This window comes from Amphibalanus amphitrite, unplaced genomic scaffold (genome assembly GCF_019059575.1).
Source record: "Amphibalanus amphitrite isolate SeventyFive unplaced genomic scaffold, NRLGWU_Aamphi_draft 000437F_arrow, whole genome shotgun sequence".
Classification (NCBI taxonomy): Eukaryota; Metazoa; Arthropoda; class Thecostraca; order Balanomorpha; family Balanidae; genus Amphibalanus; species Amphibalanus amphitrite.
In genome coordinates, this window is record NW_024881931.1 from 3,245 (window position 1) to 28,128 (window position 24,884).

Here is a 24,884-nt window from a genome sequence, read left to right on the forward strand (position 1 = left end):
GGAATGCGGTTGTGGCGTCGATTAGGCGGGCGTTGCCGAGGCAGTGTGCTCCGGTGCTCGGCTCGGAACACGTGCTCCCCAGAGGGCTGTACCCGGCTATGCCGTTCAAAGCGAACCAAGGACAGTCCTGTGAAAGGGCCGCCCCTTGACGGTGGGCGGGCTTCAAAAGACGCCTTGCCATGAGCCTGTTTTGAATGGCTGACCATCAATTTAATGCTGTGTACCGGCTTAGTGTCGCGTTTATATTATGGGAAATATTAATAGGTGACACGTTGAAGGCCCAAAGTAAAAGTATGCATGTAACATGGAACACGAAAACCATGCCCTGAGTATGTATTAGAAAACGCCTTACCTCTGTTGTCAGGTCTCTGCAAAATCCATCAGAAATGCTGCAAAACCTCTGGCTGACTCCCCCCCCCCCCCCCCACCTATAAAGACAAAGCTAGCACAGCCATGACGATGGCTCATCAGCAGGTGCTAGTTGCCGAGAATCTCAACCAAATGCCATGTCCATCTACCTCCGCCGGCCGACACACCTCCAGACATCCCTGGGGTCTGCACTCGCGCGCCGCCGCCCCCGCCTGAGCCCGTACCGCCCACGAATTACCTCACTTTATGGGCGAATAAACGGACGGCTGGCCGACACTTCTGCAGGATGGACGAGCCGAATAACTCTGTCTGTTGTCCGGCGGTGCCTTAATCTGGTGGGCAGCCGGGGAGGCCCTGATGCCGGCCACCCATGCCTGGTCCCTCTCACCGACTCCTCTGAGCGGCCCGTCGGACCGCCCGCGCAGGGTGCCGAGAGCTGCGGAGGGAGAGACTGAAACGGTTAAAACGGTAGTACTCTCCGGAGGGAGGGCTAGGGAGCTGATGAGAATCGTCCGTAGGGAGGAAGACTGTTTTATGGAAGCTGCCTCAAGCGCTGCCGGAACCGGAGTAGTCTCCTAAGGGCTGTTGTGCTAGGCGCGAATAATTAGCGGACCCTTTTGGAAACGTTTTACGATTAGCAAAGCAATTACAAGTCGTTTATAACAGTTGCAAAGACGATGTGTCTTGCACGAGGAATACAGCTTGCTGAATCCATTAGGGGCCTACACTGATGTGCCATTACACGTATTGATCGGAGCATTTATGGACCTGATGCAGTAAATGGCGTGCGGCTCGCGGTGAACCATACGAACCTCAGCGCTAATCGCTCCTCAATGCACCACACTGAGCCATTCTTTACCGCACCTGTAACACTGACAATCACACTTTGTCACACAATATGAACGGCGGTCGAGTGATGGACGGTTTCCGTCGCCGCCTCGGCGTGCCACGTTTCCTCACAGTCCGCGTGCATTAGCTAACCCAACATAGCGCCGCCGAGCGTCGCCGTTTGACTAATGGCGTCCTTAGTGTCTTGATGAGCAACGCCATGTTGGCGTCCTTTGGGATAGGGCCGCGAGGTTTCGGTGAAAGCCATAAGATGTGGTTCAGAAGGCAGTGTCTGGACTGGTCCAGACCATTGGTGAGGAAGAACTTCAGCTTTTTGCATCATGTTTTAGTGAGACAAAAACAACGACGCCAAGTCATGTAAAAATTCAACTTTATGTCACTTCAGTCTTCTACATGATGCCTAACTAATCAGCCTAAACTTGCCCCCACTGGCAAACCGTCCCACCATCAGCACTGCTCTCCGGTGACCTCCCACCCCTCTCCGGCAGCAGCGTCGGCCGGCGCCGGCAGCGGTCTCTCCGGCGAGCACATCGGTCTGATCGGCGCTCTGGCCACCGTCATCCTGGTGCTGGTGCTGGTGATCCTGTACATCGTGCACCGGGTGCGCGGTCAGAGGCCCGGCACCCAGATCGTCAGCCAGCTGGCGCCGGCCTACACCCAGCAGCTGCCCACAGACGGCGGAAAGGTGGGTGTGCTTGGCGTGGTTGAGATAGGGTGGGGTTTCGACTTTCGTGTGTAGCGGTTGGAGAGAGGACTGAGGTGGTAAGCATGTTGATAAAAGGCGAAGTCCGTATTTACCATTCACGAATCTGTATTCGTGCGTGTTAGGATTATCAACATGAAAATGATTTTTGAAGCTAGCTTCCAGTCAGAGAAAGCAAGGTGGGACAACATCTGTGATGCCTCCATTCCTAACAGTTGCGGCGCAAAAGCTGCACCAAGACGCTTGCGAACTCTGGCAGTTGCCGTGCAAAACCGTATGAACCGACCGCGCACCGTACCGTACATGGCGCTGATGATTAGAGAAGTGCTGGATGTTGGATACCATGTCTGTTGGCCATCAAAAGTCAGTAGGTGGTCATCGTTCAACCCAGACAATTTCTACAATCCATTACAAGACGCAGGTGCGCTGAGCACCGGTTCGAGGGTTGTCTCTGCTGGTTCCAGGGGACCCAGAACACAACTTACTGACTGTTAACATGACTGGTAGGTGGTCGCTCTGGCCGCAAAACCTGTTCCATTCTGCAAATATGGCATCGCTCATGAAAAACGCAGTAGCAGAGCTGCGTGGAGCAAAGCGCGGTCGTCTGTCGACCGGTGGAGCCCAGCCCTGCAACATATGTATTTCTACTCGAAAGGGACACATTGCCGGCCTCGACAGCGGATGACATTTCACTGCGTGGGCTGCTGCACATGTTCGGTCCCGTGTTCTGCCTCCGTGGAAAGAATAACCGGAAGGACCGCATTGTGACGCGCTCACCGAGCCGAGCACCGCGTCATGTCTGCCGACCACCGTGAAACGAACGACATGTCTCAGCCAAGACTGAGCGCCCACTGACCCCGGTGGGAACGGTGCCGCGCCGGCGACTGGGGCATGTCCTCAGCTGGCCCGACATCTCCACATATCTCAGGGATGAGTAACACCTACACATCCGTCAGTGACATCATGACTCCCTTCAGTCGGACACGTCTGAGCGGCCGCCGGACCGGCTGGGAACCGGAGACCCCCGGTGCACTGAGCGGCTCATCCCACGCTCGAGTCATAACATCACTCGCTGCTGCTACTGTGCTGAGCATGCAACAAGGCTTCTGCTGAGCCATCGCCGCTGTCATCCGACCCTCGCTGCTGTCATCTGACCTGACTGCGCCACGTGCGCAGGACACGTCATCACAGCCCCGAGACGAGACGAGACGCGTCGCTGACGCAGTATGAATGATGCCCGGAAGCAGGGTCGTTCCAGACGACACATTGCAGGATCCATTGTTTGGCGGCGAACAATGCGCCTGCTTGTAAGGCGACCACAGCTCATGGAGATTGCCTATTTATGCGTCGCCTGATGAAATTCATCAGACGTGACGCCTCATTTCGAGCTTTTGTTCAGCATGCTACGGGGCTCTGCTGTAGATAGGATCCACCTCGCTGCTGAACTTCAACGCCGGTGTCGTACTAACGTCGCAATGCACTGCTCAACCTACACTGTAAAAAATGCTAACAAACCAGTTAGTTAATTATTCAAGCAAATGTTGAGTATCCATGACAGATTGGATAATGATGTAAATAATAAACCAATTAATACAAATCAAATATATTCAAAATACACAAAGCTTTCGGCTTAAACAGCCTTGATCACTGTGAGTTGTGACAATGTATAATCGGTACAACACAAATATTCGCAGTAACCGTCTAAGAATTCTTGAAAATAATGAATCGCGTGTTTCTTGTTTTACTAGCCAACTGCCGATTTTGCTGCCATCGATGACCAAGTAATGAATCCATTTCTACTGTTGAATGTGTCCCGTGTGATAATATGAGCCGCTTCCAGGATCTTTCTCGTTGATTTCTTCATGTTCTTTTCTAATATTTTCGTATTTTCCCAATCAGGTAAGTGGTTGCATTGTTCTATGTGTAGCACTATCGCGTTTGAAGTACGATGGAATTTTACGTCGCTTTTATGCTCTTTTAAACGAACATTAACCCCCCTTCCCGTTTCTCCAACATAAGTTCTTTGGCACCCCTTGCACGGTATTTCATAAACTACACTTTTGGCATCATTTATGTCTTCTCCACTTTCTTTATGTTTGACTATTTCTTGAATTTTCTTTCCCGTCACAGTGGCTACTTGTATGTCTGACTTTTCGAGTGTTCTTGATATGATGTCGATGTTCTTCGAGTTTGGCACTGAAATCCACCTTCGTTTTTTGTTCGCTTTTCGTTTTCTTGCAGTGTTCGTGTCATCATCTTGTGGTTGGTTCGCATGTCGTTCGTGTCTTCTGTTAACTTCATCGCTTTGCTGTTCGTTCGTTTCTTGCTCGTGTCTCTTGTTTTGCTCCTTTCTTCGATTTTTGATTTTTTCCGCCTTTTCTTTTTGTTTAATTAAAAATCCTCTTGGGTATTTCAGTTTTTCGAACGAAGCGTATATGTGATTGAACTCATCTTGAACAAATTCTTTGCTACAGATTCTTAAAGCTCTTAAAAAGAACCCAATCACGATTCCACTTTTTGTTCGTTGGCTGTGTGCTGAGTAAAAATGTACATAATCCTCTTTGTTCGTCGGTTTCCTGTAGACTTTGAATTTGAAACCTGTCGTCGACTTTATGATGCATGTGTCTAAAAACGCTATCTTTTCTTCTTTCTCTTCTTCTAGTGTGAATTGTATTTTTGGATGAACATCATTCAGTTTGTTCAGGGTTTCAGTCAAATCTTTTTCTTTCGGAACGATAACCAGTACGTCGTCTACATATCTGAGCCAAATTGAGTCGTCACCAATGATTCTAAGAAAATGCTCTTCTTCAAGATTTTCCATAAAAAGGCATGCAGCTACAGGGCTTAATGGTGACCCCATTGCAAGTCCGCTGTGCTGAACGTATTCACATCCTTTGTATGAGAAACAGTTGAATTTCATGCATAATTCGATGAGTTCTAAGTAATCGTTCTTCGGAAGAGGTAGTTCGTTATCGTTCATCGGTTCAATCACTTTTCGTATGGCGTTCAAGGCGTCATCGACCGGAACGTTTGTAAATAGAGACTTGACATCAAAACTAGCTACCTTTTTGTCACACACGTTCTTTACTTCTTTGATTTTGTCCATCATCTCCGATGTGTTCTTAATATGAGTGTCGCTGATGGATCCAAGAGAGTTTGAAAGAGGTTTTGCTAGTACTTTGGCCAGCTTGTGAGGCGCACTTCCGATTCCTGATGTGATAGGTCGCATAGGCATTCCTTCTTTGTGAACTTTTGGCAGGCCTTTCATCTTGGGGAGAGTCGGCGCTTCTTCCATCAAATGGTATAGCTTCTTTCCTTGTTCTGACCTTTGAAGAATTTTTCTGACATTTTTGTTGAAACTTTCACCTTCGGTTTTTCCATGACCCGGCTTCATCTTCTTGTAAATGTTTTCGTCATGAAGCATTTCTTTCATTTTGTCATCGTACTTTTTGGCATCCATGATAATTATTCCCCCACCTTTGTCTGCTTGTGTAACGACAATGCTTTCATCATCGGCTAATTGTTTTAGGGCTCTTATGTACCTTCTTGGTAGGCTACTTGGCTCACTGTCCGCTAATGCTTTGCAGCAGGTTAACACGCCTTGAATAAAACCTTTCAGCGATACTGCAAGAACATATTTAGAAGAAGCATGCACTGAAATCAAGGATAATATTTATGTTCTGAACGAACAAAGAAGCGGGATACGACTAACGAAGTCACACGAACTGAAGTTAAAAGGAATAAGCAACGAACAGCAAAAACGCCTAAAACGAAAACTGAACGACCTCTGCAAGAAAAGCAAATGGAAAGACGCCGGGAACATCGACATAGTGCGAAATTTTTCTTCACGACAACTCACAAACGATGAAAAAGAAGCTCTTGCGCTAGGACTCAAGTTTGACTCCGGCAAGGATAGGTACACGTTAGCAGAACACATAGAACGAAACTACAAATTCAATGAAAGTGATGCCGATAAAGGTTTTATTCAAGGCGTGTTAACCTGCTGCAAAGCATTAGCGGACAGTGAGCCAAGTAGCCTACCAAGAAGGTACATAAGAGCCCTAAAACAATTAGCCGATGATGAAAGCATTGTCGTTACACAAGCAGACAAAGGTGGGGGAATAATTATCATGGATGCCAAAAAGTACGATGACAAAATGAAAGAAATGCTTCATGACGAAAACATTTACAAGAAGATGAAGCCGGGTCATGGAAAAACTGAAGGTGAAAGTTTCAACAAAAATGTCAGAAAAATTCTTAAAAGGTCAGAACAAGGAAAGAAGCTATACCATTTGATGGAAGAAGCGCCGACTCTCCCCAAGATGAAAGGCCTGCCAAAAGTTCACAAAGAAGGAATGCCTATGCGACCTATCACATCAGGAATCGGAAGTGCGCCTCACAAGCTGGCCAAAGTACTAGCAAAACCTCTTTCAAACTCTCTTGGATCCATCAGCGACACTCATATTAAGAACACATCGGAGATGATGGACAAAATCAAAGAAGTAAAGAACGTGTGTGACAAAAAGGTAGCTAGTTTTGATGTCAAGTCTCTATTTACAAACGTTCCGGTCGATGACGCCTTGAACGCCATACGAAAAGTGATTGAACCGATGAACGATAACGAACTACCTCTTCCGAAGAACGATTACTTAGAACTCATCGAATTATGCATGAAATTCAACTGTTTCTCATACAAAGGATGTGAATACGTTCAGCACAGCGGACTTGCAATGGGGTCACCATTAAGCCCTGTAGCTGCATGCCTTTTTATGGAAAATCTTGAAGAAGAGCATTTTCTTAGAATCATTGGTGACGACTCAATTTGGCTCAGATATGTAGACGACGTACTGGTTATCGTTCCGAAAGAAAAAGATTTGACTGAAACCCTGAACAAACTGAATGATGTTCATCCAAAAATACAATTCACACTAGAAGAAGAGAAAGAAGAAAAGATAGCGTTTTTAGACACATGCATCATAAAGTCGACGACAGGTTTCAAATTCAAAGTCTACAGGAAACCGACGAACAAAGAGGATTATGTACATTTTTACTCAGCACACAGCCAACGAACAAAAAGTGGAATCGTGATTGGGTTCTTTTTAAGAGCTTTAAGAATCTGTAGCAAAGAATTTGTTCAAGATGAGTTCAATCACATATACGCTTCGTTCGAAAAACTGAAATACCCAAGAGGATTTTTAATTAAACAAAAAGAAAAGGCGGAAAAAATCAAAAATCGAAGAAAGGAGCAAAACAAGAGACACGAGCAAGAAACGAACGAACAGCAAAGCGATGAAGTTAACAGAAGACACGAACGACATGCGAACCAACCACAAGATGATGACACGAACACTGCAAGAAAACGAAAAGCGAACAAAAAACGAAGGTGGATTTCAGTGCCAAACTCGAAGAACATCGACATCATATCAAGAACACTCGAAAAGTCAGACATACAAGTAGCCACTGTGACGGGAAAGAAAATTCAAGAAATAGTCAAACATAAAGAAAGTGGAGAAGACATAAATGATGCCAAAAGTGTAGTTTATGAAATACCGTGCAAGGGGTGCCAAAGAACTTATGTTGGAGAAACGGGAAGGGGGGTTAATGTTCGTTTAAAAGAGCATAAAAGCGACGTAAAATTCCATCGTACTTCAAACGCGATAGTGCTACACATAGAACAATGCAACCACTTACCTGATTGGGAAAATACGAAAATATTAGAAAAGAACATGAAGAAATCAACGAGAAAGATCCTGGAAGCGGCTCATATTATCACACGGGACACATTCAACAGTAGAAATGGATTCATTACTTGGTCATCGATGGCAGCAAAATCGGCAGTTGGCTAGTAAAACAAGAAACACGCGATTCATTATTTTCAAGAATTCTTAGACGGTTACTGCGAATATTTGTGTTGTACCGATTATACATTGTCACAACTCACAGTGATCAAGGCTGTTTAAGCCGAAAGCTTTGTGTATTTTGAATATATTTGATTTGTATTAATTGGTTTATTATTTACATCAATATTCAAGCAAAATCTAGTATTAAAACACACGTTGTTGCAAAAAACGGGTCAGATAACACATATGTTTGCAACCTAACACCACATCCATTTCATCGAAGCAGAAAAGCTAACATCAATGTATGCCGACAAATATTATCCGTGCCAACCATGCCGTGTTATTTGACAAACATGTTTGTTTATGCTTCCTTTGCCTTTTTTCTGGGTTAACGTGTTAACTAACAAATCAAACGCATGTTGTAACTCACAATCTTAGTTTTCTTACTACTCTTTTTGTTGTAGCATTACAAAGACCTTAGTTAATTGAAAAAATCGCCATTTTGTGCGCCCCTCTGCGCCCGCCATGTTCAGTCTGTGCCAAGTCAGAGAAGGGAGAGGACGTGTGCGTTGTGAAGGAGCTGAGCTGTGGCGTAGTGTTGCGTGTGCAGTATAAAGAGCTGCTGTGGCGTTAAGAATAAGAATAATAAGAAGTCAAACAGTGAAATGATATGGATTGTTGGACATGGCTTTCATCCTTACTGGTATGGTGAGTGATTATGGGAAAGATCAGTGCAGATATTGCTGGCGTTTTAGTGTGGTTTATGTATGTCACTCATTTTCTTTTCAATTGAAGCTCCAACCAGGCTTTAGAGGGTCTCAGGTTGGAGACACTGTTCATTTGTTGACTGTCAATTGACGTCTTTAAGTACATATGACGGACTGAACAATGAGCATGTTGCACACTAAAACCGCATTAAGCTTTGAACAAGAAACTAAATGTACCTAATTTTTGGTTGGGCACTCAACCAGTGAACGCGGTGAGGTGCTGTTTTATGCAATTCCTGTCACTGCACCCATATTGTCAAATAAAATTTTTGTAGACGCATGAGCCAACATTGTTCGGTCAGGGAATTTTTGCCCTTTTATTGCAATTTAGTTTACCCATATCGACAGAAATGAAGCATTCTCAATGTTTTCGTAATAGGTATTTGAAGCCTGTACTCGTATGGTGTCATGGCTGGTGCGGATTCCTGCAGGCTTTATATAGGTAGTTGCAGGTGTGAATCAGTGCAGATTTGTCACCACGACCGGTACAGATTACCGACTGATTTATGACTTTGGTTGGCATGAGGTTGGTTGCGTTGCTTTATACGTTGGTTTGAATAAACATCTTTGTGTTTAAATACTCGTCTGTATGATATTTTTTTTTAACAAAAATTTCGACGCGTGTCGCAACACGGTGTGTGAAAACGCACAGCATGTATATATACTGTAAAACATATTTGCACGTTTCGAGTCATCCTGGCAAATCTCACTAACCAAATGCGTGTGACCATTTCGTGAAGCCCTCATTCCATCATGAAAACGCGGAACCTCGCTAATGATATTTGCCTGGATAACATGTGCACATGTGCAAATCTCGGCAGAAACTTGTGAAGCTTACTCACATTTTGCGTGTAAGCGTGTTTTCTTCTGTGTGTGTTATGTAACACCGAAGTTAGTTATCCTGCAACTAGGCGATGCCTAGTTGCATGATAACTAACTTCGGTGTTACATAACACGCAAAAAAGAAAACACGCTTACACGCAAAATGCTAGTAAGCTTCACACGCTTTTGCCTAGTGAGATTTGCCAGGATAACTAACTTTTTAGTTATTTTACACGCATAATATTAGTACATTAACAGGTAGATATTAGTTAAGTAACACGGTCACACGCAAAAGGCGTGTAGGTCAACACCACGTCAAAAACTAATGGCTTAGTTTCATAACACGTTTTTTCTTAAAAGCGTGTTATATAAAACACGTTTGGCCAGTAGATGCGTGTAAACTTTACACGCTTTAGGTTAGTGAGATTTGCCATGATAACACGGAAGTTAGTTAACATTTTTTACAGTGTAACTTCCGGTTTGATTCCGGTACATATTTGGCACTTCCGGTTCATGGACATCGTCACTGCGGCGTTCCAGTGACGTCAAACGTTCGAGACCGCCGACTGCGACCGTGCCTTCTGATAAGCGATGCCGCCCCACCCCCGTCGTCCTAGGTTCCTGTTGGACGCGTTTGTCGGCGTGAAGACGCTGATGAGAGGCGACATTAGTGAGACGCCGCTCTTGTTCGGTGTCCGTCTGATCTGCCCGCCGAGACAGATAGCTTTGGTGACGACCGGTCCTCGCTCTGAGTGGGCGGGGAGGGGTGAGGGTGGGTGGTCACAGGACCGGGTGTCATCTCCCGCACTTCAGACGCCGGATGTGACTTGTAGGTTTTGGTGAAGAGCAAGGCCAAGTGGAAGCCGCCCTCGAGCTAAACCAGTGAGGACATTGAAATAGGTTTGCATGTGGTAGTGGTGGAAGCCAAGACAGTTTAGTCAAAGGTTACCTTAAATGTGTAATTCCTTTGGAAATGCTGAAGGAAATGCTAGAAACGACTTATACCTAATAAAAATAAAAGGTACGATCAAGCATCGCTCAAGTTACTTATACCCGTTCCGTACTGTATATGCCCAATATATTCAATGTTTGATATGTGATGGATGCAGACACGGCACGGTTCTAGATTTAACAAAAATATGATTCACTTACCCCGCTGGCTGATATCCTCCATAGCAGCTGGTTGTAAAATCGGCCGTCTGGCCATCAAACCAGTCCGGTCAGGTCACCGGCAGTGGGTCGGATCAGGGCGGCCGGCCGGTGTCCCGTTTGGAATGCCGAGCACTGCCGACTGTTTGGTGATTCCCGATCAGTCCCGCAGTCGCCGACGCTCCCGGAACATAAATCAGGCCGGTCCGCTGTGGAGGGGCACGGGTTCGGTCAGCGGAGATTTCGACCTGACCGGCACGAGACTGCGATGAGCGGCAGATGCGTATCTCAGCCCTTTCCCGATGTTGTGTGGAGAATGGTCGTCGGTCATTGCCTCGCAGACTTTCAGCTGGTCCAGTCCTGGACAACACAGGGATTAGAGAAACTGATGCCATTCGGGTTCCACTCGACGGGGGGGGGGGAGAGCTAGCTGAATGCCTCGCTCAGCGCTGACCAGGCGGGGAGGTGGATGAAGGACGAACTGCACCCTGTCGCCAGCTAAGCGGCGCTCGCTCCAGAACGAACTCGCCGCCTTTTGTTCCGTTCAGAGCCCCGTGTCAAGCCTATCGGCGACCGTTGTCCGGCCACTCTGCAGAGCGCTGTATCGCGCGCGTCGGAATGGGTGCACAGTGCACATTGTGCAGCGTTTACTGAGCACACCGCCGGCCGGCCTGATCTGCCCGAGCCACTCACCATTTCGGACACGTAGAGCGGTTACCGGTCTAGGCCGATACACTGCACGCTGCGCGCGCGCCTCCTCCTCGTAAGGGATTGTGCAGCGCTGCTCCGTCAGTTTAGCCGCTTATCCGACCACGGTATGTTGCTTATCCATATGTTTATCAAGCTGCCTAGCGGGCTGTTTTTGTGGCTTGTTTCCACTGTGAATCACTTTATTCATCCGAGTTCTGACTCAAGTGATCTAACTTGTCACTTCCTGGCCATTCATTTCTGACTTGGGCTGTCTCATCATGACTCTTTCGTTGGTATTTTTGTTTCTTGTCTCCCTTTGGGCATCCGTTCCATTATAGTGTCAGTTCCCATGAATTCCTCGTCTTCCTTAGGTTCTCGTATCCTCCTCACCTTGCACGTTCGGTGAGCCCCCACTGACACTGAGCCCCCCGTTTCCCTCAGACCGCGCTAAGTGAACAGTACGCCGAGTCGGGGTACCGTACCCCATACAGCGCCATCTGTGAGAAGTACGGAGAGCCGCTCAGCCCCGGACATTATGCAGGTGAGTTAGATATCGGGACTTTTGTTACAATGTTACATACGCATCTTAGTTAGGGCAGACACGTAGCTTCTATTAGTGAGGTGCGTGGATCTCATTTCTGCACGATCTCTGGGCATTTATAATTGCATAAGTATGCAATTTATGCATTCGGGTTTATTACAGTCAGGCTATGGGCTCATCGCTGCACTTTTCTGCAGCGGCGTTGAACAGAAACATACCCGCCGCCACTCGTGGGCGTCAGGTGAATTTGTATGCGTCCCGGCCGCGTCTGGGAGCGATTTATCGGGGCGTTACCGTCCTGGCCGAGGGAGTGCATAACACACGGGCCGCTTTATGAGCGCACCTTTTGAATGCGGCGGCGCTAACAGCTCGGTCGCTTTGTCTGTGTGATGAGTGGCCAGGAGGTGTGGTGCCCTCCCGCGCCCCTCGGGCCTTCCTCGGGTCCGGACCCCGACGAAGGCCCGGTGTGGGAGGAACTATGGCGCGGGGACACGCGAGGGCGGGTGAACCACAATGCCGCCGGTATGTCTGTGTGGCATCAGTTCATAGCTCACCGGCACGTTAATGGTGCAGGACTGCACCAGAAAATTATTCTGACGTTTTTGGGAGGGGCGTGCCGTCGCTATGGACACCTCGGCAATAGCTGCACTACGACTGGCGTGCTCGCATTGAATTGGTGCCGTAATGGTAAACGGTAATTTAGAAACGTCTTGCAATACCCATGGCGCGTATTCAGTGTCATTTTCCTCCGCTACGCCGCCTTTTTATGCACTCAAAGGCTGTAATTCAGCCACTTAGCCGGCATATATTAGCAATATATACGTCATGTGCTCCTACGAGCTGTCCAACCAGGCGGGGCAGTATCGCATCAGCTGACCTACACTGTCTAACTCATCGGAGGTGCAGGCGACCCACCCAATCCGTCTCTAAGCGCCAGTTTAAATTTGGGCGGGCCGGCTGGGGGAGGAGCGGATGCGCTGTTTTATGCGGCGTATGGAGTCAATAAGACTGATTTATGTGAGCGGTGCATGTTGATGAGCTCCTATGTGAAGACTGGGTGGATGGGGAGGACGGTTCTTGGACAGATTTGGGTGTTTGCGCCTAATGCCCCAATATTGACAGAGTCAGAGCAATGAGAGCTGTCAAGAGACCAGAGTTGTTCGGTGCTGCGGAGGCGTTGAAACCGCGCAGTTTGTCAGGACTTGCAATGTCTCGCGCGGTGGTGCAAGTTGTACAGAGTTTGCGAGTGACGGAAATTCAAGTTGGTCTAGCAACTGTTGGCCAAAGCTGTCAACATATAGTTGCTGACCTTCTGCGAATATTATACATGACATTTGGCCCTCGTGTAACTTACTGTCGCGCACTGAGAAATGCAGTTATATAGCTACTGTCTTTTTCGCGCATTTGACCGACAATATTGGCCGTTTTGTCAACCCCAGTATGCCGTAGCCCATGTGCACTGTGCAGTAAAGGAAAAGCTTAAACCCCGCAGGACAAGTTGTATGACGATTATTTATGCCACATTCGTTTTTCTTGACTGGGACTGGCTAAGGTAACTCTGGGTCGTGGTCATAAATGTCATCTTCATGAACAGAGCCTTGCAGCATTTCAGAGTCGTCTGCACGACAGTTCACTCTGGCCCTCAGACGCCCGCACTTGATGACGCTATATCATAACGCCAGATAACGGCGCATAATGCAAATTTATCCGCCCGCTTTGCAGCCTATCTGAGGAACGGATGGTCATTCGCGCTTGTGCTGCACCAGGAGCGCGTGCCTTTGAACGGTACCGTGACGGCCGTCATTCGTCTTACACACAGAGCTCGCAGTGTGTTTAGGGACCTGCTGCGACCCAGCACCGCACAACAGTTGTCTGTCGTTTACAGCTGGTTCTAATAACCTAATTCACGTTTTTTTCTTTTTCCTACACAAATCGAACATTTATCCCTTCCTGCGCCTTTCATGTCTGTCGTGACGTTATTAATGACAGTGACGAGCCACCACACTCGCTGCCGTTTCTGCCACCGCTCAGCTGAGATTATACGGCGCTCAGGATTCACGATAATGCACCGGGACGCCCCTGTGTTGGCTTTTCGCGCGACAGCTGATTTATGACGTCAAAGAAGCGGAAGCCGGCTGCCTTCGAACCTCGGAAAAGTGTGTTCTGAAAAGGCCGGTCGTTAATCGCAGAAGTTGCTCCACTTTCTCGTAAATTGAACGGCAAGCCGTCGATCATCACTGAGGAGGGCAGGGAGTTCGCCGGAGGCCGGGTCCACGTGGTGTCATTGGTCGTGGATGACACCGAACTCCGAAGGGATGACATCGGCGTAACATTGGTCAGAGCCGTGTAGCTCCGTACCTAAATCACTGACATTCCTCCAAAAATTGTTCATATAGAGCATGTTCTTGCTCTTACCTTTGTCACAGAGGAATTCGGTCAGCCCTCCAAAAAGGTCTCACCTAATGTTTACGTCGCAATTCAAATGATTTTCAGGTTGTGCAGGGTTGCTAGGATATTGGGGGCTGGGGCTAAATGTGAAACGGCATTTTTATTTTCAATCCTCCCTAACGCATTCTTCACATAGTTATGCATTTCATATGATGGTATCCACGCATTCATGCCCATTTCAAGCCATCTGCGTTTGAATTGGCACCAATTCTAACCGATGCATAAATGTATAAAGGCGTCCCCTGCCACCCTGCACAATTATCATCGTTTCCATGGCAACAGAGTCCCGAAGGGTGGCACCGTCTTTTCTTCGAGACCGCTGGCACGTGGATAAATTTATTAACTTCACCCCGCCAAATCGATAAAGACGACCGGCGCGCCGGGTGGCGTACACGGCGGGGGCCTTATTGGCCAAATTGAGGCGCAGCGAGCCGCCGTGCCGCCGGCCAACTCAGGAAAACAATAGCATCCGACAAGGAGATGTATACCGCGAAACGGGCAGTCAGCCGCTATGGATCGCTCCCGTCGGGGGCTGGGGGCAGTGTGCGGCGGGTTCGATTTGTGGCTGACAGTCAGTGCGGCAGCGGACGGGGAGGGACGATGACAGGCGGAAAACGCGGCAAACTGTGGGGAGTGCGAATTTTGTTTTGTTACAGGCTGGCTGGAGTAAAAGTGGAATGGCATTGATTGGGTGAAACGAACGCGTTCTACGTTTGCAGGCCTTTTTTTACTTGTGCTTAGTCGTGAATCTCGAAGACTTTCTGTTAAATCAGTCACTTGTTTGCCGCATAATCCTCGGAAAAAAAACAGCCTTTCTCGGCCCCTTAGTCTTTAATGATGTAAAAGGACCTTTTACACCAACGGTTCGATTCACGAGTACACCAGCGTGTGCTCTGAACTCTGTTCGGCTCTTGGAATACTCCGTCAGCTGTGGGTTCCCGCGGGCTCCAGAGCAGTGACCCGATCGCATCCGAGAAACTCGGGCTATTAATAACGTTCAAATGGCCCGGGCGAGCGACACTGTTTGCATTTCGTGCGTGAATAAGCGGCTGGTCGCCGTATATCACGTTGCATGTTGTGTTGCTAATGATGGAGTGTCGCGAGTATTCGGCTCAAATGTATCGCACCGCTGACGACCGCACTGGGCTTAGACTTGGTCTGGATGAATGTGCGACACTCAGGCGCTAGATAGGGGAGAGTGGTGCAGGAGGCCCCCCCTTAAGCTCAGTTGCTATTTTTAGACAACTGATAATATTTAAGAGCTAGCGTGTGCATGCGCTGTGAGCATGCATCATTTTCCCATACATATTTGCATTCAAAATGAATCTAGGGGGTACACAAACCGTAAACTTTAACATTTTGGAAAAAGTTGCAAAAGGGCCTCTTACACTATGGGTATGGTAAGACCGCACCGCTGGTGTGACCAGAACATGGTCTATTCTGAAGCTAACATGTGACAATTTCGATGAGATAAGATTGCATTTGATAGTCATTGTTTTTTCAGATATATAAGGGTGATAAAGATGCATATATCTAGCAAGTAAAGGGGCAAAAACAGAAACAGGCTTACCAAAAGTCGCTGCGACGCACCTGATACCTCAGGTTTCGTGAGTTGTTGTTTCAAGAGGGCTTCTGCTTTACAAGAACATTAAAAAATAAATAACATTATTGGTTTGGTAAAAAAAGCGATGGGGCCTCTTACCGACCCTGGGCGTCTTACACGGATCTCCCCTATAGTCATTATGCAATCATTTTTGTTTGTGCTCGCTCCTGTTTGGGAAAGGTGTACAAATATTGGTCATATTTGGTGTGAACACTGCTGTGAGCGATATCATAAAAACAAAAAATATGATGGCAGTGCAGTGCCCAACAATCAGCTACCCCATATTGTCCGTCTACGTTCCTTTCAATGACATGCCCATGTAGCATTTTTGACAGCCGTTTGACCTATAGATGCATCACTCTCCTGCCGTCCTCTGACGCTGTCATTACTGACCGCACACCTCCTCCCGACAGACTACCAGTCGCAGGACTACGCCGAGCCGCTGATGACGCCGCCGCCGCCGCTGCCGCCCGTCACCAACAGCCCGCTCTCCTCCTCCAAGAGACCGACTCTGGCCCTGGCCGACAAGCCGCCGGCCAGCCCCAAACTGAGTCTCAGCCCGCGCCTCAAACACAGCCCCAAGACGGTCAGCACGTTCAGGAGACAGGCGGGAAGTCCGGTGCTGGAGCAGCACTACGCGGCGACAGATATTTGTAAGGTGAGTATTTCTGACCGGAGACGGATAAAACGACAGTTGACATGGATCTAACTGCGAAGTGGGTTTACTCGTGCGATATGCTGAATTGCCTCGGTGTCTCGTTTTATGCTGCGCTGCTTAACAAAACGTGACCAAGTTGAACAATTGAATATTGTACATTTATTAAAGCTTGCTACGTCTTATATTTATTCTTCCGACAGGTACCGATGAAAGCAGCGAACTTTTCCTTTAGGGAATTGTTGCAATGTTTCGCAGCTCTTTGTTAGTATACATTGCCTGACTTGTTTACCAACAGCTCAGTGAAGCGTGTCCAAATCACAATTTCATTCGGCTGTTCGGCATTCGCCTCCGGGGGCGTCGCTCCAAATAACATAACTTCTGGGGAGATGTTCTCGCTGTCTTCAGCAGTTTTCTAACACCTTTTTCTCCGTGTGTGTTTTTTTCAGCCTTCGGACTACCATCTTGATGAGAACTTCCCGATGGACGAAGTTGAGGTGCCGCAGATTCCACGCCATCAGCTGAAGCTGTGTGAAAAGCTCGGCGAGGGCCAGTTTGGCGAGGTATGTCCGTCCGGTCGGCGCGGCTCGTCCGTCGCCACCACCCTATCCCTTCTCCGTGGGAGGCCACAGCTCCTGACATGCACCGCGCATCCCGAGACAAATGGACGTCATTTGTTCAGCCGGACGCCTGCCCACCGCAGGATTCACCGCAAAGCCTCACGTTTTCGATGAACCCTGAGGAGTCTCGCTGAGTATTATGAGACCCTCTCAAATGTTCCACCGCATGCCGTTGCTGTACGGGACTGTTGGACATGGTTGGCCAGACGATGCAGCTGATGTGTGCCAACTGCACCGTCCTACCGGTCTGCCCTCTCCGTCCGTCGGTTTATCTTTCTCAATCCGTCTCGGGTGGTGACCGGTGAGATCACAGAGCTGACTCAGCCGACCGGGAGAGATGCACCCCCCGGTAGCTCGAGCTGTGCGGCGCCAGCAGTACCCGTTCGGTCGCTCGCCCGAAAACAAAGCTCTGCCGACGCTCCCCGAGCGCGGCAGGTGATCCGTTCAAATCCAACCGCGGAATAAATTTACAATTTGATACGGACGAGTTACGGCGGCTGGCCGTCTTTCTTTGTGTTGGGCTTCACTGCAGAGTCACATAAACTTTAGGTATAGAACGTCTGTCAGCGACGGCCACCAGCTGCAATGCAGTGAATTGCTAGCTGTGAGTCACAATGGAAAGTGAAATATTGAGTGCAAATTACCGACGGTATTTTAGAATGAATTATGCGGCATATTTGTCAATGTAATCCATTACAGGCCTGAATAGACAAATGTGGGGATATACCACTTGTTTGGTGATTTATTTCCACCCTCAGCAATGCAAAACGAATCGGCTAATGGTGAAATTATCTTTCTTTTTGCATATTTTCTTCTCAGTTGGGATCTAATTGGATAAATTCGTCACGATGCCCCATAATCAGGACACGCAGCCGGCGGTGCACAAAAACTGTTCTTCTTTTTACCGGTGCCTCACGTGCCCCGTATTCCATCGGCTCTCCTGCAGAGCGGCAGCCAAGAGCAGATCCGCGGATTATTTGTCGCTTGCTGCGCGCTGCTGAGTCGCGCTAAGGCCGGTGCTGAGCAACGCGCTCAGGTCACATGACGGCGACACAAGGCGGCAATTCACCGGTCACGTGACGGTCTTGCAGCGGAACGCACTGATCACGTGACTTTATGGCCACAGGTGCAGCTGTGCCGCATTGAGGTCGGCGCCGGCGGAGACCTGGTTCCGGACGTCATCGGCCCCGGCTGCGGCCGACTGGTGGCGGTGAAGACACTGAGAGCGGGTACATCGCCCACCGCACGGTGAGTCAGAGCGTCCAGACACGTCTGTTTGTCTGTCTGTGTGTGATTCTGTCTGTCTTTCTGTCTGTCTGTCTTACTGTCTGTCTTACTGTCTGTCTGTCAGTCTGTGTGTCCCTGTTGCTTTGTCTCTATGTTTGATTAGATATTATACAGCACGTTCTGGACTTTATCGTCGCGTGTTGCTCTGTTCTTCGGAAGATTGCCGGCGACCTATAGCGGAAGACACAAAACCTGTAGGGACTTTCGGGGTGTGTTATTGGCTCTCTATGGAAGTTGACACACATGTCACGCGATATTGAGCGACATCGACGCAAATTGCGTGATTGGGTCCATTTAGGCCAATAGGAGAACTCTAAAAGTCTAAATGGTTTGGGTTATTTGTGTTTGTGCATTTTGATAAGCCTTTGGGGACGATGAGGTACAGTAATTGCTGTTTTTATTACCTTTTCGTTGTAAACGATCGCAGTTGTCACTGTCTCGTCAGCCGATGTTTGTCCCTATTACTGGCATGCTTTTTCCCCCGCGAGCCCAACATATCTGGCCAGCACCACCCACGTTCCCTTCGCACTCACCCTCCGTTTTCACCGCCTCTGCAAGGCCGTCCTTTCCGGGGCGCCGCGGCTGACACGTGATTCTCGCGACAGCTGTTTCTCACAGACTCGCACTGTGCGGTGTTTTGGTCACGCTGCAACTGCACGTGTCCCGGTGTGCGGTGGGAGGCGGACCACCCAGGGGGAGGGGCCCGACTCATCTCCCTGTGTGGCGGGCGGGGCTGGGAGGGGAGGGGAGGTGAGGGGGCGGACGTCTCGAGATCACCGCCCGTGACATCAAAGGCTGTCGCCGAAAGGTGTTCCTCAGCCGCCGCCCAGAGTATTACATAGCGAACGTAGAAAACGAAAATTTCATAAATAATTGACACGGTTTGTAAAAGGGAGACAATTAGTTACCTCCCATAGCTAGTTGACTGCATCCAAAGCTACCTCATGCATGTTTTTTGATCGTCTAGATGGCTGTTATTCTCACACAACCGATGTTTTTTGGGGGTAAATTAGAGGCAGGATATTGGCTGTTTTCCGAACGATTACTCATTCTGAATAGCCCGCTCGGAATTCGTTTTAGGCCCAAAAACAACTAAATGACGTGACATCCATTGATTGAGCTTGTGTTTTCGAATGCTGTCATTTGTTGTCGGATCATTCACGGTCTTATACTTTCCGTTCTCCGTTCGTTATTCACTGCATTCGTTCTCCTTCCTTTACCTGAACGTGCTTTACCTGAGTGTACGCTCATCTGTGCATAACAAATTGTGCCCTTTCCGCCCGTATCTCCCTAATCTCCCTCAATTCACCAAGTATCGTGTGTGGCCCGTCCGTTTGACATTTCACGGCGCCCCGGACGCCGCGGAGGTGCACGTTGCCGTCCGTGGGCCACACCTGGCCTCACCGGGCCGGGCGGCGTATTGACCTGACCGGTACCGGCGGCGACACCGGCGGCGGCGGCGGCATCAGATCGATGACACCCCTCCCCTCCCCCCCCCCCGACACCCCACAGGGCCGACTTTGAGCGCGAGGTGCGTACGTTGGCCCGGCTGCAGGACGCCAACATAGTGCGCGTGCTGGGCGTGTGCACGCGAGATGAGCCGCTGGCCATGGTCGTGGAGTACATGGAACACGGCGACCTGAACCAGTATCTGCAGCAGCACGTGGCAGAGACGGCGCTGCACGGATCTGGCAAGGTGCTCAGGTGAGAACGCGGGATAACGTGGGCAGAGGGGGAGAAGGCAGAATGAGTGGGAGGACATGGCCCGGATGTCGGAGATGTGAAGGCCGTGCGGAATGTGAAACGGTGCGCTCATGGACCTCGGAAAGGGCACAGCCCCGGAATGGCAGAAAATGTTAATAGGTTGTTAGATGCGCTCCATCTGGAATTGAAGGTCACCAGCTCACTTCAATGCTTTAACAAGATTAAGGTCAACTTCTATCCAGTTCCATTTTCTGTTATTAGCATCAGAAATAAGAACAAATCGTTTCAATCCTTTTTCAAGTGAATCAAACCAAATAATTCCGCTCAAGTTCACCTTATAGCCGCCCTACAACTCAAATATTCTGGAACTACATCCATCGACAGAGTTTTACGCGCCAGAGACGAGGTCTCCTCATTCACATGGCGAGCGACTGGCGCAGTCCGGCGAGGTCAAAGGGCTAATGCTGGTGACCCAAGGCGGGCGCCTCACTCCAAGTTGGGTGTGACTCGTGGCGTTCGATGGTCCATATTTCGCAACTTTGGCCGTCGGACGCCGATCCGGCCGTCTATGGACGCGCCATCGGTCGGTGGGACGTCCCATCAGTCGGCGGGACGCACCCATCAGACGACGCGCGTTTGAGGCATCTAGGACGGCTGGTGGTAAGAAGAAGGAACTGTATGAGGCTCTCTGTCATACTGAGGGATATGAGTAATGGGGTTTGAGCAAACGGCAGTGGTTGGCGCAGCTGGTGATGCTTAGACACGCTTTTAGCCGCTTTCGATGTGCTGAAAAAATGTTTGCTAGGTACACTGGGATGGTAACACTGCTGTCTGCAGTGATTAAAATTCTAATCTATATGTTGGTTGAGCTAGTAGGTAGGCATATGCTGTTGCTACATTTTTACATTACAAGTAAAATATCGCGCTCACAGCTACACAGAACACACGACCGACCATCCTTTGGTATGCATAAATGCATACACATTGACTTCTCCCAGTTATATCTCAGCACTCTCGTGTCCCTGCAGTATTTCTGTGCCGTCTACCGCTCCAATTCAGAGCAGCTCTAAATCAGTCGATTGATACCCGCGGCCACATTTGGCAGACACTTCTCTCCACTAACCATAAAGCTCGGTCGTGCAGGAGCAGACACGTGTCACGTTGACATGAATGGGGCCGTGGGTGAGCTCCTGCCGCCGACAGACACTCGACCCGACCGCGGCCCTCCCGATTGCCCCCGGGCGTTATATTACCGGCCGGGATGGACGCTGATGGGCGTCCATTGTCTTCCCATGCGTGTGTCGGTCTGTGTGTGCCCGGGGGTGGAGGAAAGGAGTGCTATTGACCGTTCGGAAGGGTTGCCCGTGCCGGGCGCGCTGGTGTGTCGGCGGCACCGCGGCCGGGCCCGCTATTACAGAAGCAAACACTGCCCGCGCCCGGCTATGTGTGATCGGAGCGGGCGGCGCCGCTACAGAAGCACGAGTCAGACAGCATTCCAGTGCCGCGCGATGGCGAGCCGCGCGGCGGTCTGATTAATGCCGGCCGTATTTGTGACAGCTCTGATGCAACGCTGCCGGCGCGGTGTGATTGACCATGACTCAGTGCATATCGATACCGGCCAAACGGCAGGAAGTGATGCAATGGAATGTGATGCCACCGGTCGGCGCCTGTGTCAGATGTATGTCCATGCATATTCGGCTGACAGTTCGTGCTATATGATGCTCAACAGATGTCACAGTCTGTTTCTTTCATCTTTTGTTCGTCAGTCCCCATTACCAAAACGTGCTTGTGTCCACAATCAACATTTTTAGCGATAACTTTGTATGTGGCTTTCATCCTCCTTCCTTCCATTCTCTCATTCTTCCCCCTCCCATCCATTCTCTACCCCGCCTCCATTTTCTGTTATTCCCGCGCTGTTTCTTCCTCTTTTTCTGGTCGGCGGCGCGGGTCTAATTTTCGCCCATCATCTGTTGCCGCCCCTCAGCCGCGCCGATCGCTCTGGTGTGCCGCGCGCGCGCGCTGCCCCGGCCCGGCGCAGAGCAACACCGGTAATAGCAGCATACATCACCTCTGCGCCACAGCCGTTTATCATGATTTACGACCAGAAACTCAATCTGGCCGTGGCGTTTTTGATGATATTTTTGTCGTCTGTTTCAGCTATGGAAGCTTGATTTATATGGCCACTCAAATCTCCTCCGGCATGAAATATCTGGAGTCCCTCAACTTTGTGCACCGCGACTTAGCCACCAGGTGAGAGTTCTGATGGAGTACCCAGCCCTGCTGAGACGACCAGCTCCAGCGAACCCCGAACAACGCCGCAGGCTTAGCCGGACTAGTCGATAGTTTCCAAACTGACAGGCGCTGCACGCTAGAAAATGCAGCGTTTTGCGGTCTAAATCCGGAAGCCGGATGGCTGAGTTGGAGCTGGTATTCTCTGTGCATGCTATTGACCAACGAGGGGTTTTCACGCGTTTTGATGTGATGATATTTGATCATTTCTATTTTCTTGCGTGTGATATACCTAAACTATTGTTTGTAGTAAAACTTTAGGACAGCCACCACATATCATTCTTATTCGGAAGCATTTGAGTCGATCACGCCGTCTGCAGCTAGTCATAACATATATTTCTGAAGGCATCGATTAGCTTATCAATTTTCTATAGGATAAACCTTTCGGATATGTTTGTAAGCCACACGAAATTTTCCCCGAGTGCGTGAGTGAGCTCGTATGTAGCGCCGGCGGTCGGCGCTGCCCGCGTGTGGCCGTGCGTTTGTCCCCGTGCGCTGGGGTCGGTAGGCTGCGTGAGGGCTGCACCCGCACCCCGTCCACACGTCACGCGGTCCGGTCGCTCAGGCCGCTCAGCTCGCGGATCAATGGCGCCGCGCTGGGGCGTGCCGCCGCCCTCTAACCGGCCACCGGCGCGCGCCAGGTATGCCGCAAACAGCGCACGGAAAATGGACCGAGAATTCCTACCGGACAGCTACTGAAAGTTTATGAAGTTCTGCAACGGAAAAAACAACGACGACGAACATAAACCAGTTAATATGGTGTCTTCCGGTCCGGGAAAATTGTTCTGCATACCACAGATGTGGTGGGGTATTTGTTTATTTTTATTTTATCTTCATAAGCCACCACTTAGGTCCAGCAGCTGATAACTAAACCCAGCCACACCCGGGATCTACTTAGACACACAGAACGTGACGTGCCTTGATCTTCGCTGGCACAGACGTCATATTGATGCTAAAGCTTCCGGCGACATTTGATCCCGGGCCAATTTTAGAGCACGCCTTGCAACGGCACTGTTATTTTGCAAGCTGGATGTCAAGATCAATCCCGGGAACCTTTATCATTCGCATCCACACGGTCGCTTGTTTGTTAATTCGCCTGCGATAGCTTGTGTCGCTGCGGGCCAAATCACTGCCCCGGATCAGACACCGCTCGACATGTGACGCTGAGATTCCCTTCCTCGCGGCGGGATGCAGATAGCCTGCCGGGCGCGTCTCCAATCGGTCCCCAATCTCTGCATCAGTTCTGGTGCCCGCCGGCGCCGGGCCCGTCGATCCTTTCATCCCCCTGCCACGGTCTGGTGCGTCCCCACACAGTTTACTCAGGCCGTCCCTCCCTCCCTCCGTCGGTCGCGGCGCGTCGCCGGTGCCGCGCGGACGGTCGGCGCGTCGGCCCTCGACGGCCCAGTTCGACGAAGTCGGCGGCCGGCTCGAGTTGGAGGTCGGAGCGGCGGGGGAGCATGCAGATGGGGTATTGACGATCAATGGCCGAGCGGCAAATGAGTGGTCGACCGCGGTCGGGCCATTCATCTGAAGCGGCACGCTGTCGGCGGTCTAATTGCACGTCAGACGGCCCGCGGGATGACGACAGCAGTCTGGAACCGACTCATGGAGTTCGGGATTAGCTGAACCATTCCATGCTGCATCTCGTGAGATGCCGAGGATAAATTGTGCATGGTTTTCAGTAAGAAACAATTGCTGTTTTATCTGACTCTATGACCAGCGTGTTTAGTGTTTACCTATTATTCAATTGCAAAGAAGTTAAGTCTTCGAAGCCTAGCTTTTTTGCAGCAAATAAGCGACTTCAACTAACAGCGTGCGTGATCATACTAAATTGCATGATGCTTTGAAAACATCACCTCCAATTGTAGTCGAGAAAAATGTTCTTGCCACGACGGGTGGCCGGTTGAAGTAATGACCTGTCGCTCTGACCTCACCCACCCGACAGGCTAATGACTTAACGTGGCCATTAGTTATCATTTCCTAAGGCAGTTGGCTGGCAGGTGCTTGCCTTGCACGTTGCGTGTCATGCTCGCCACTTTATATTTTAAATTTCGACGTCTCGCTTAATTGGATAAGTATTGTAAAAATGCTGTAAAAGTCTACGGGCCACGCACCACCTAAATGTTTCATAGCTGAGCGTGCAACATGTCAAACTATCAATAAACTGAACTGATACCCGCCTCAGCGTGCACGAAACAAGACCAATGAACCGCTAATGCGCCATGCGAATTGCCCAACAGCGCACGAAGCTGACACGCGTGATCCCATACGATCACGACAATGAAACTGAACGTTTCAGAGCTGTGCCGTGCCGCTAACAGCTCTGGACAGATGCTTCCACCCTGCGGCTGTCGTTGACTGAGTGACCCTGCTGATCCCTCGAGCTCGGGAACAGCAGTGATGGCTGCTCCGGGGCAGGATTGAGCTGAGCGATTGCCCTCTTACCTAGTTTACCTCTGACCCTATCGTGTAATTGTCCACACTCTATACACAATTATATGATCCATATCATTGCACACATTCATTTATAACCTCGCTCGTTATTGTA

General features: G+C 49.6%; 1 protein-coding gene across 1 annotated transcript in view; it reads left to right on the forward strand.

Annotated features, from left to right (window-relative positions):
- Nucleotides 1-1,706: 1,706 nt before the first annotated feature.
- Nucleotides 1,707-24,884, forward strand: part of LOC122391436 (discoidin domain-containing receptor 2-like) — a gene marked incomplete at its 5' end in the record, with an annotated part of 34,430 nt that continues 11,252 nt past the window's right edge. Inside the window, 7 exons of the mRNA XM_043385339.1 lie at nt 1,707-1,903; nt 11,631-11,730; nt 16,195-16,439; nt 16,886-16,999; nt 18,183-18,304; nt 19,856-20,047; nt 22,205-22,297. Coding sequence (XP_043241274.1) covers nt 1,707-1,903; nt 11,631-11,730; nt 16,195-16,439; nt 16,886-16,999; nt 18,183-18,304; nt 19,856-20,047; nt 22,205-22,297 — 1,063 coding nt within the window. The remainder of the gene's footprint in view (nt 1,904-11,630; nt 11,731-16,194; nt 16,440-16,885; nt 17,000-18,182; nt 18,305-19,855; nt 20,048-22,204; nt 22,298-24,884) is intronic.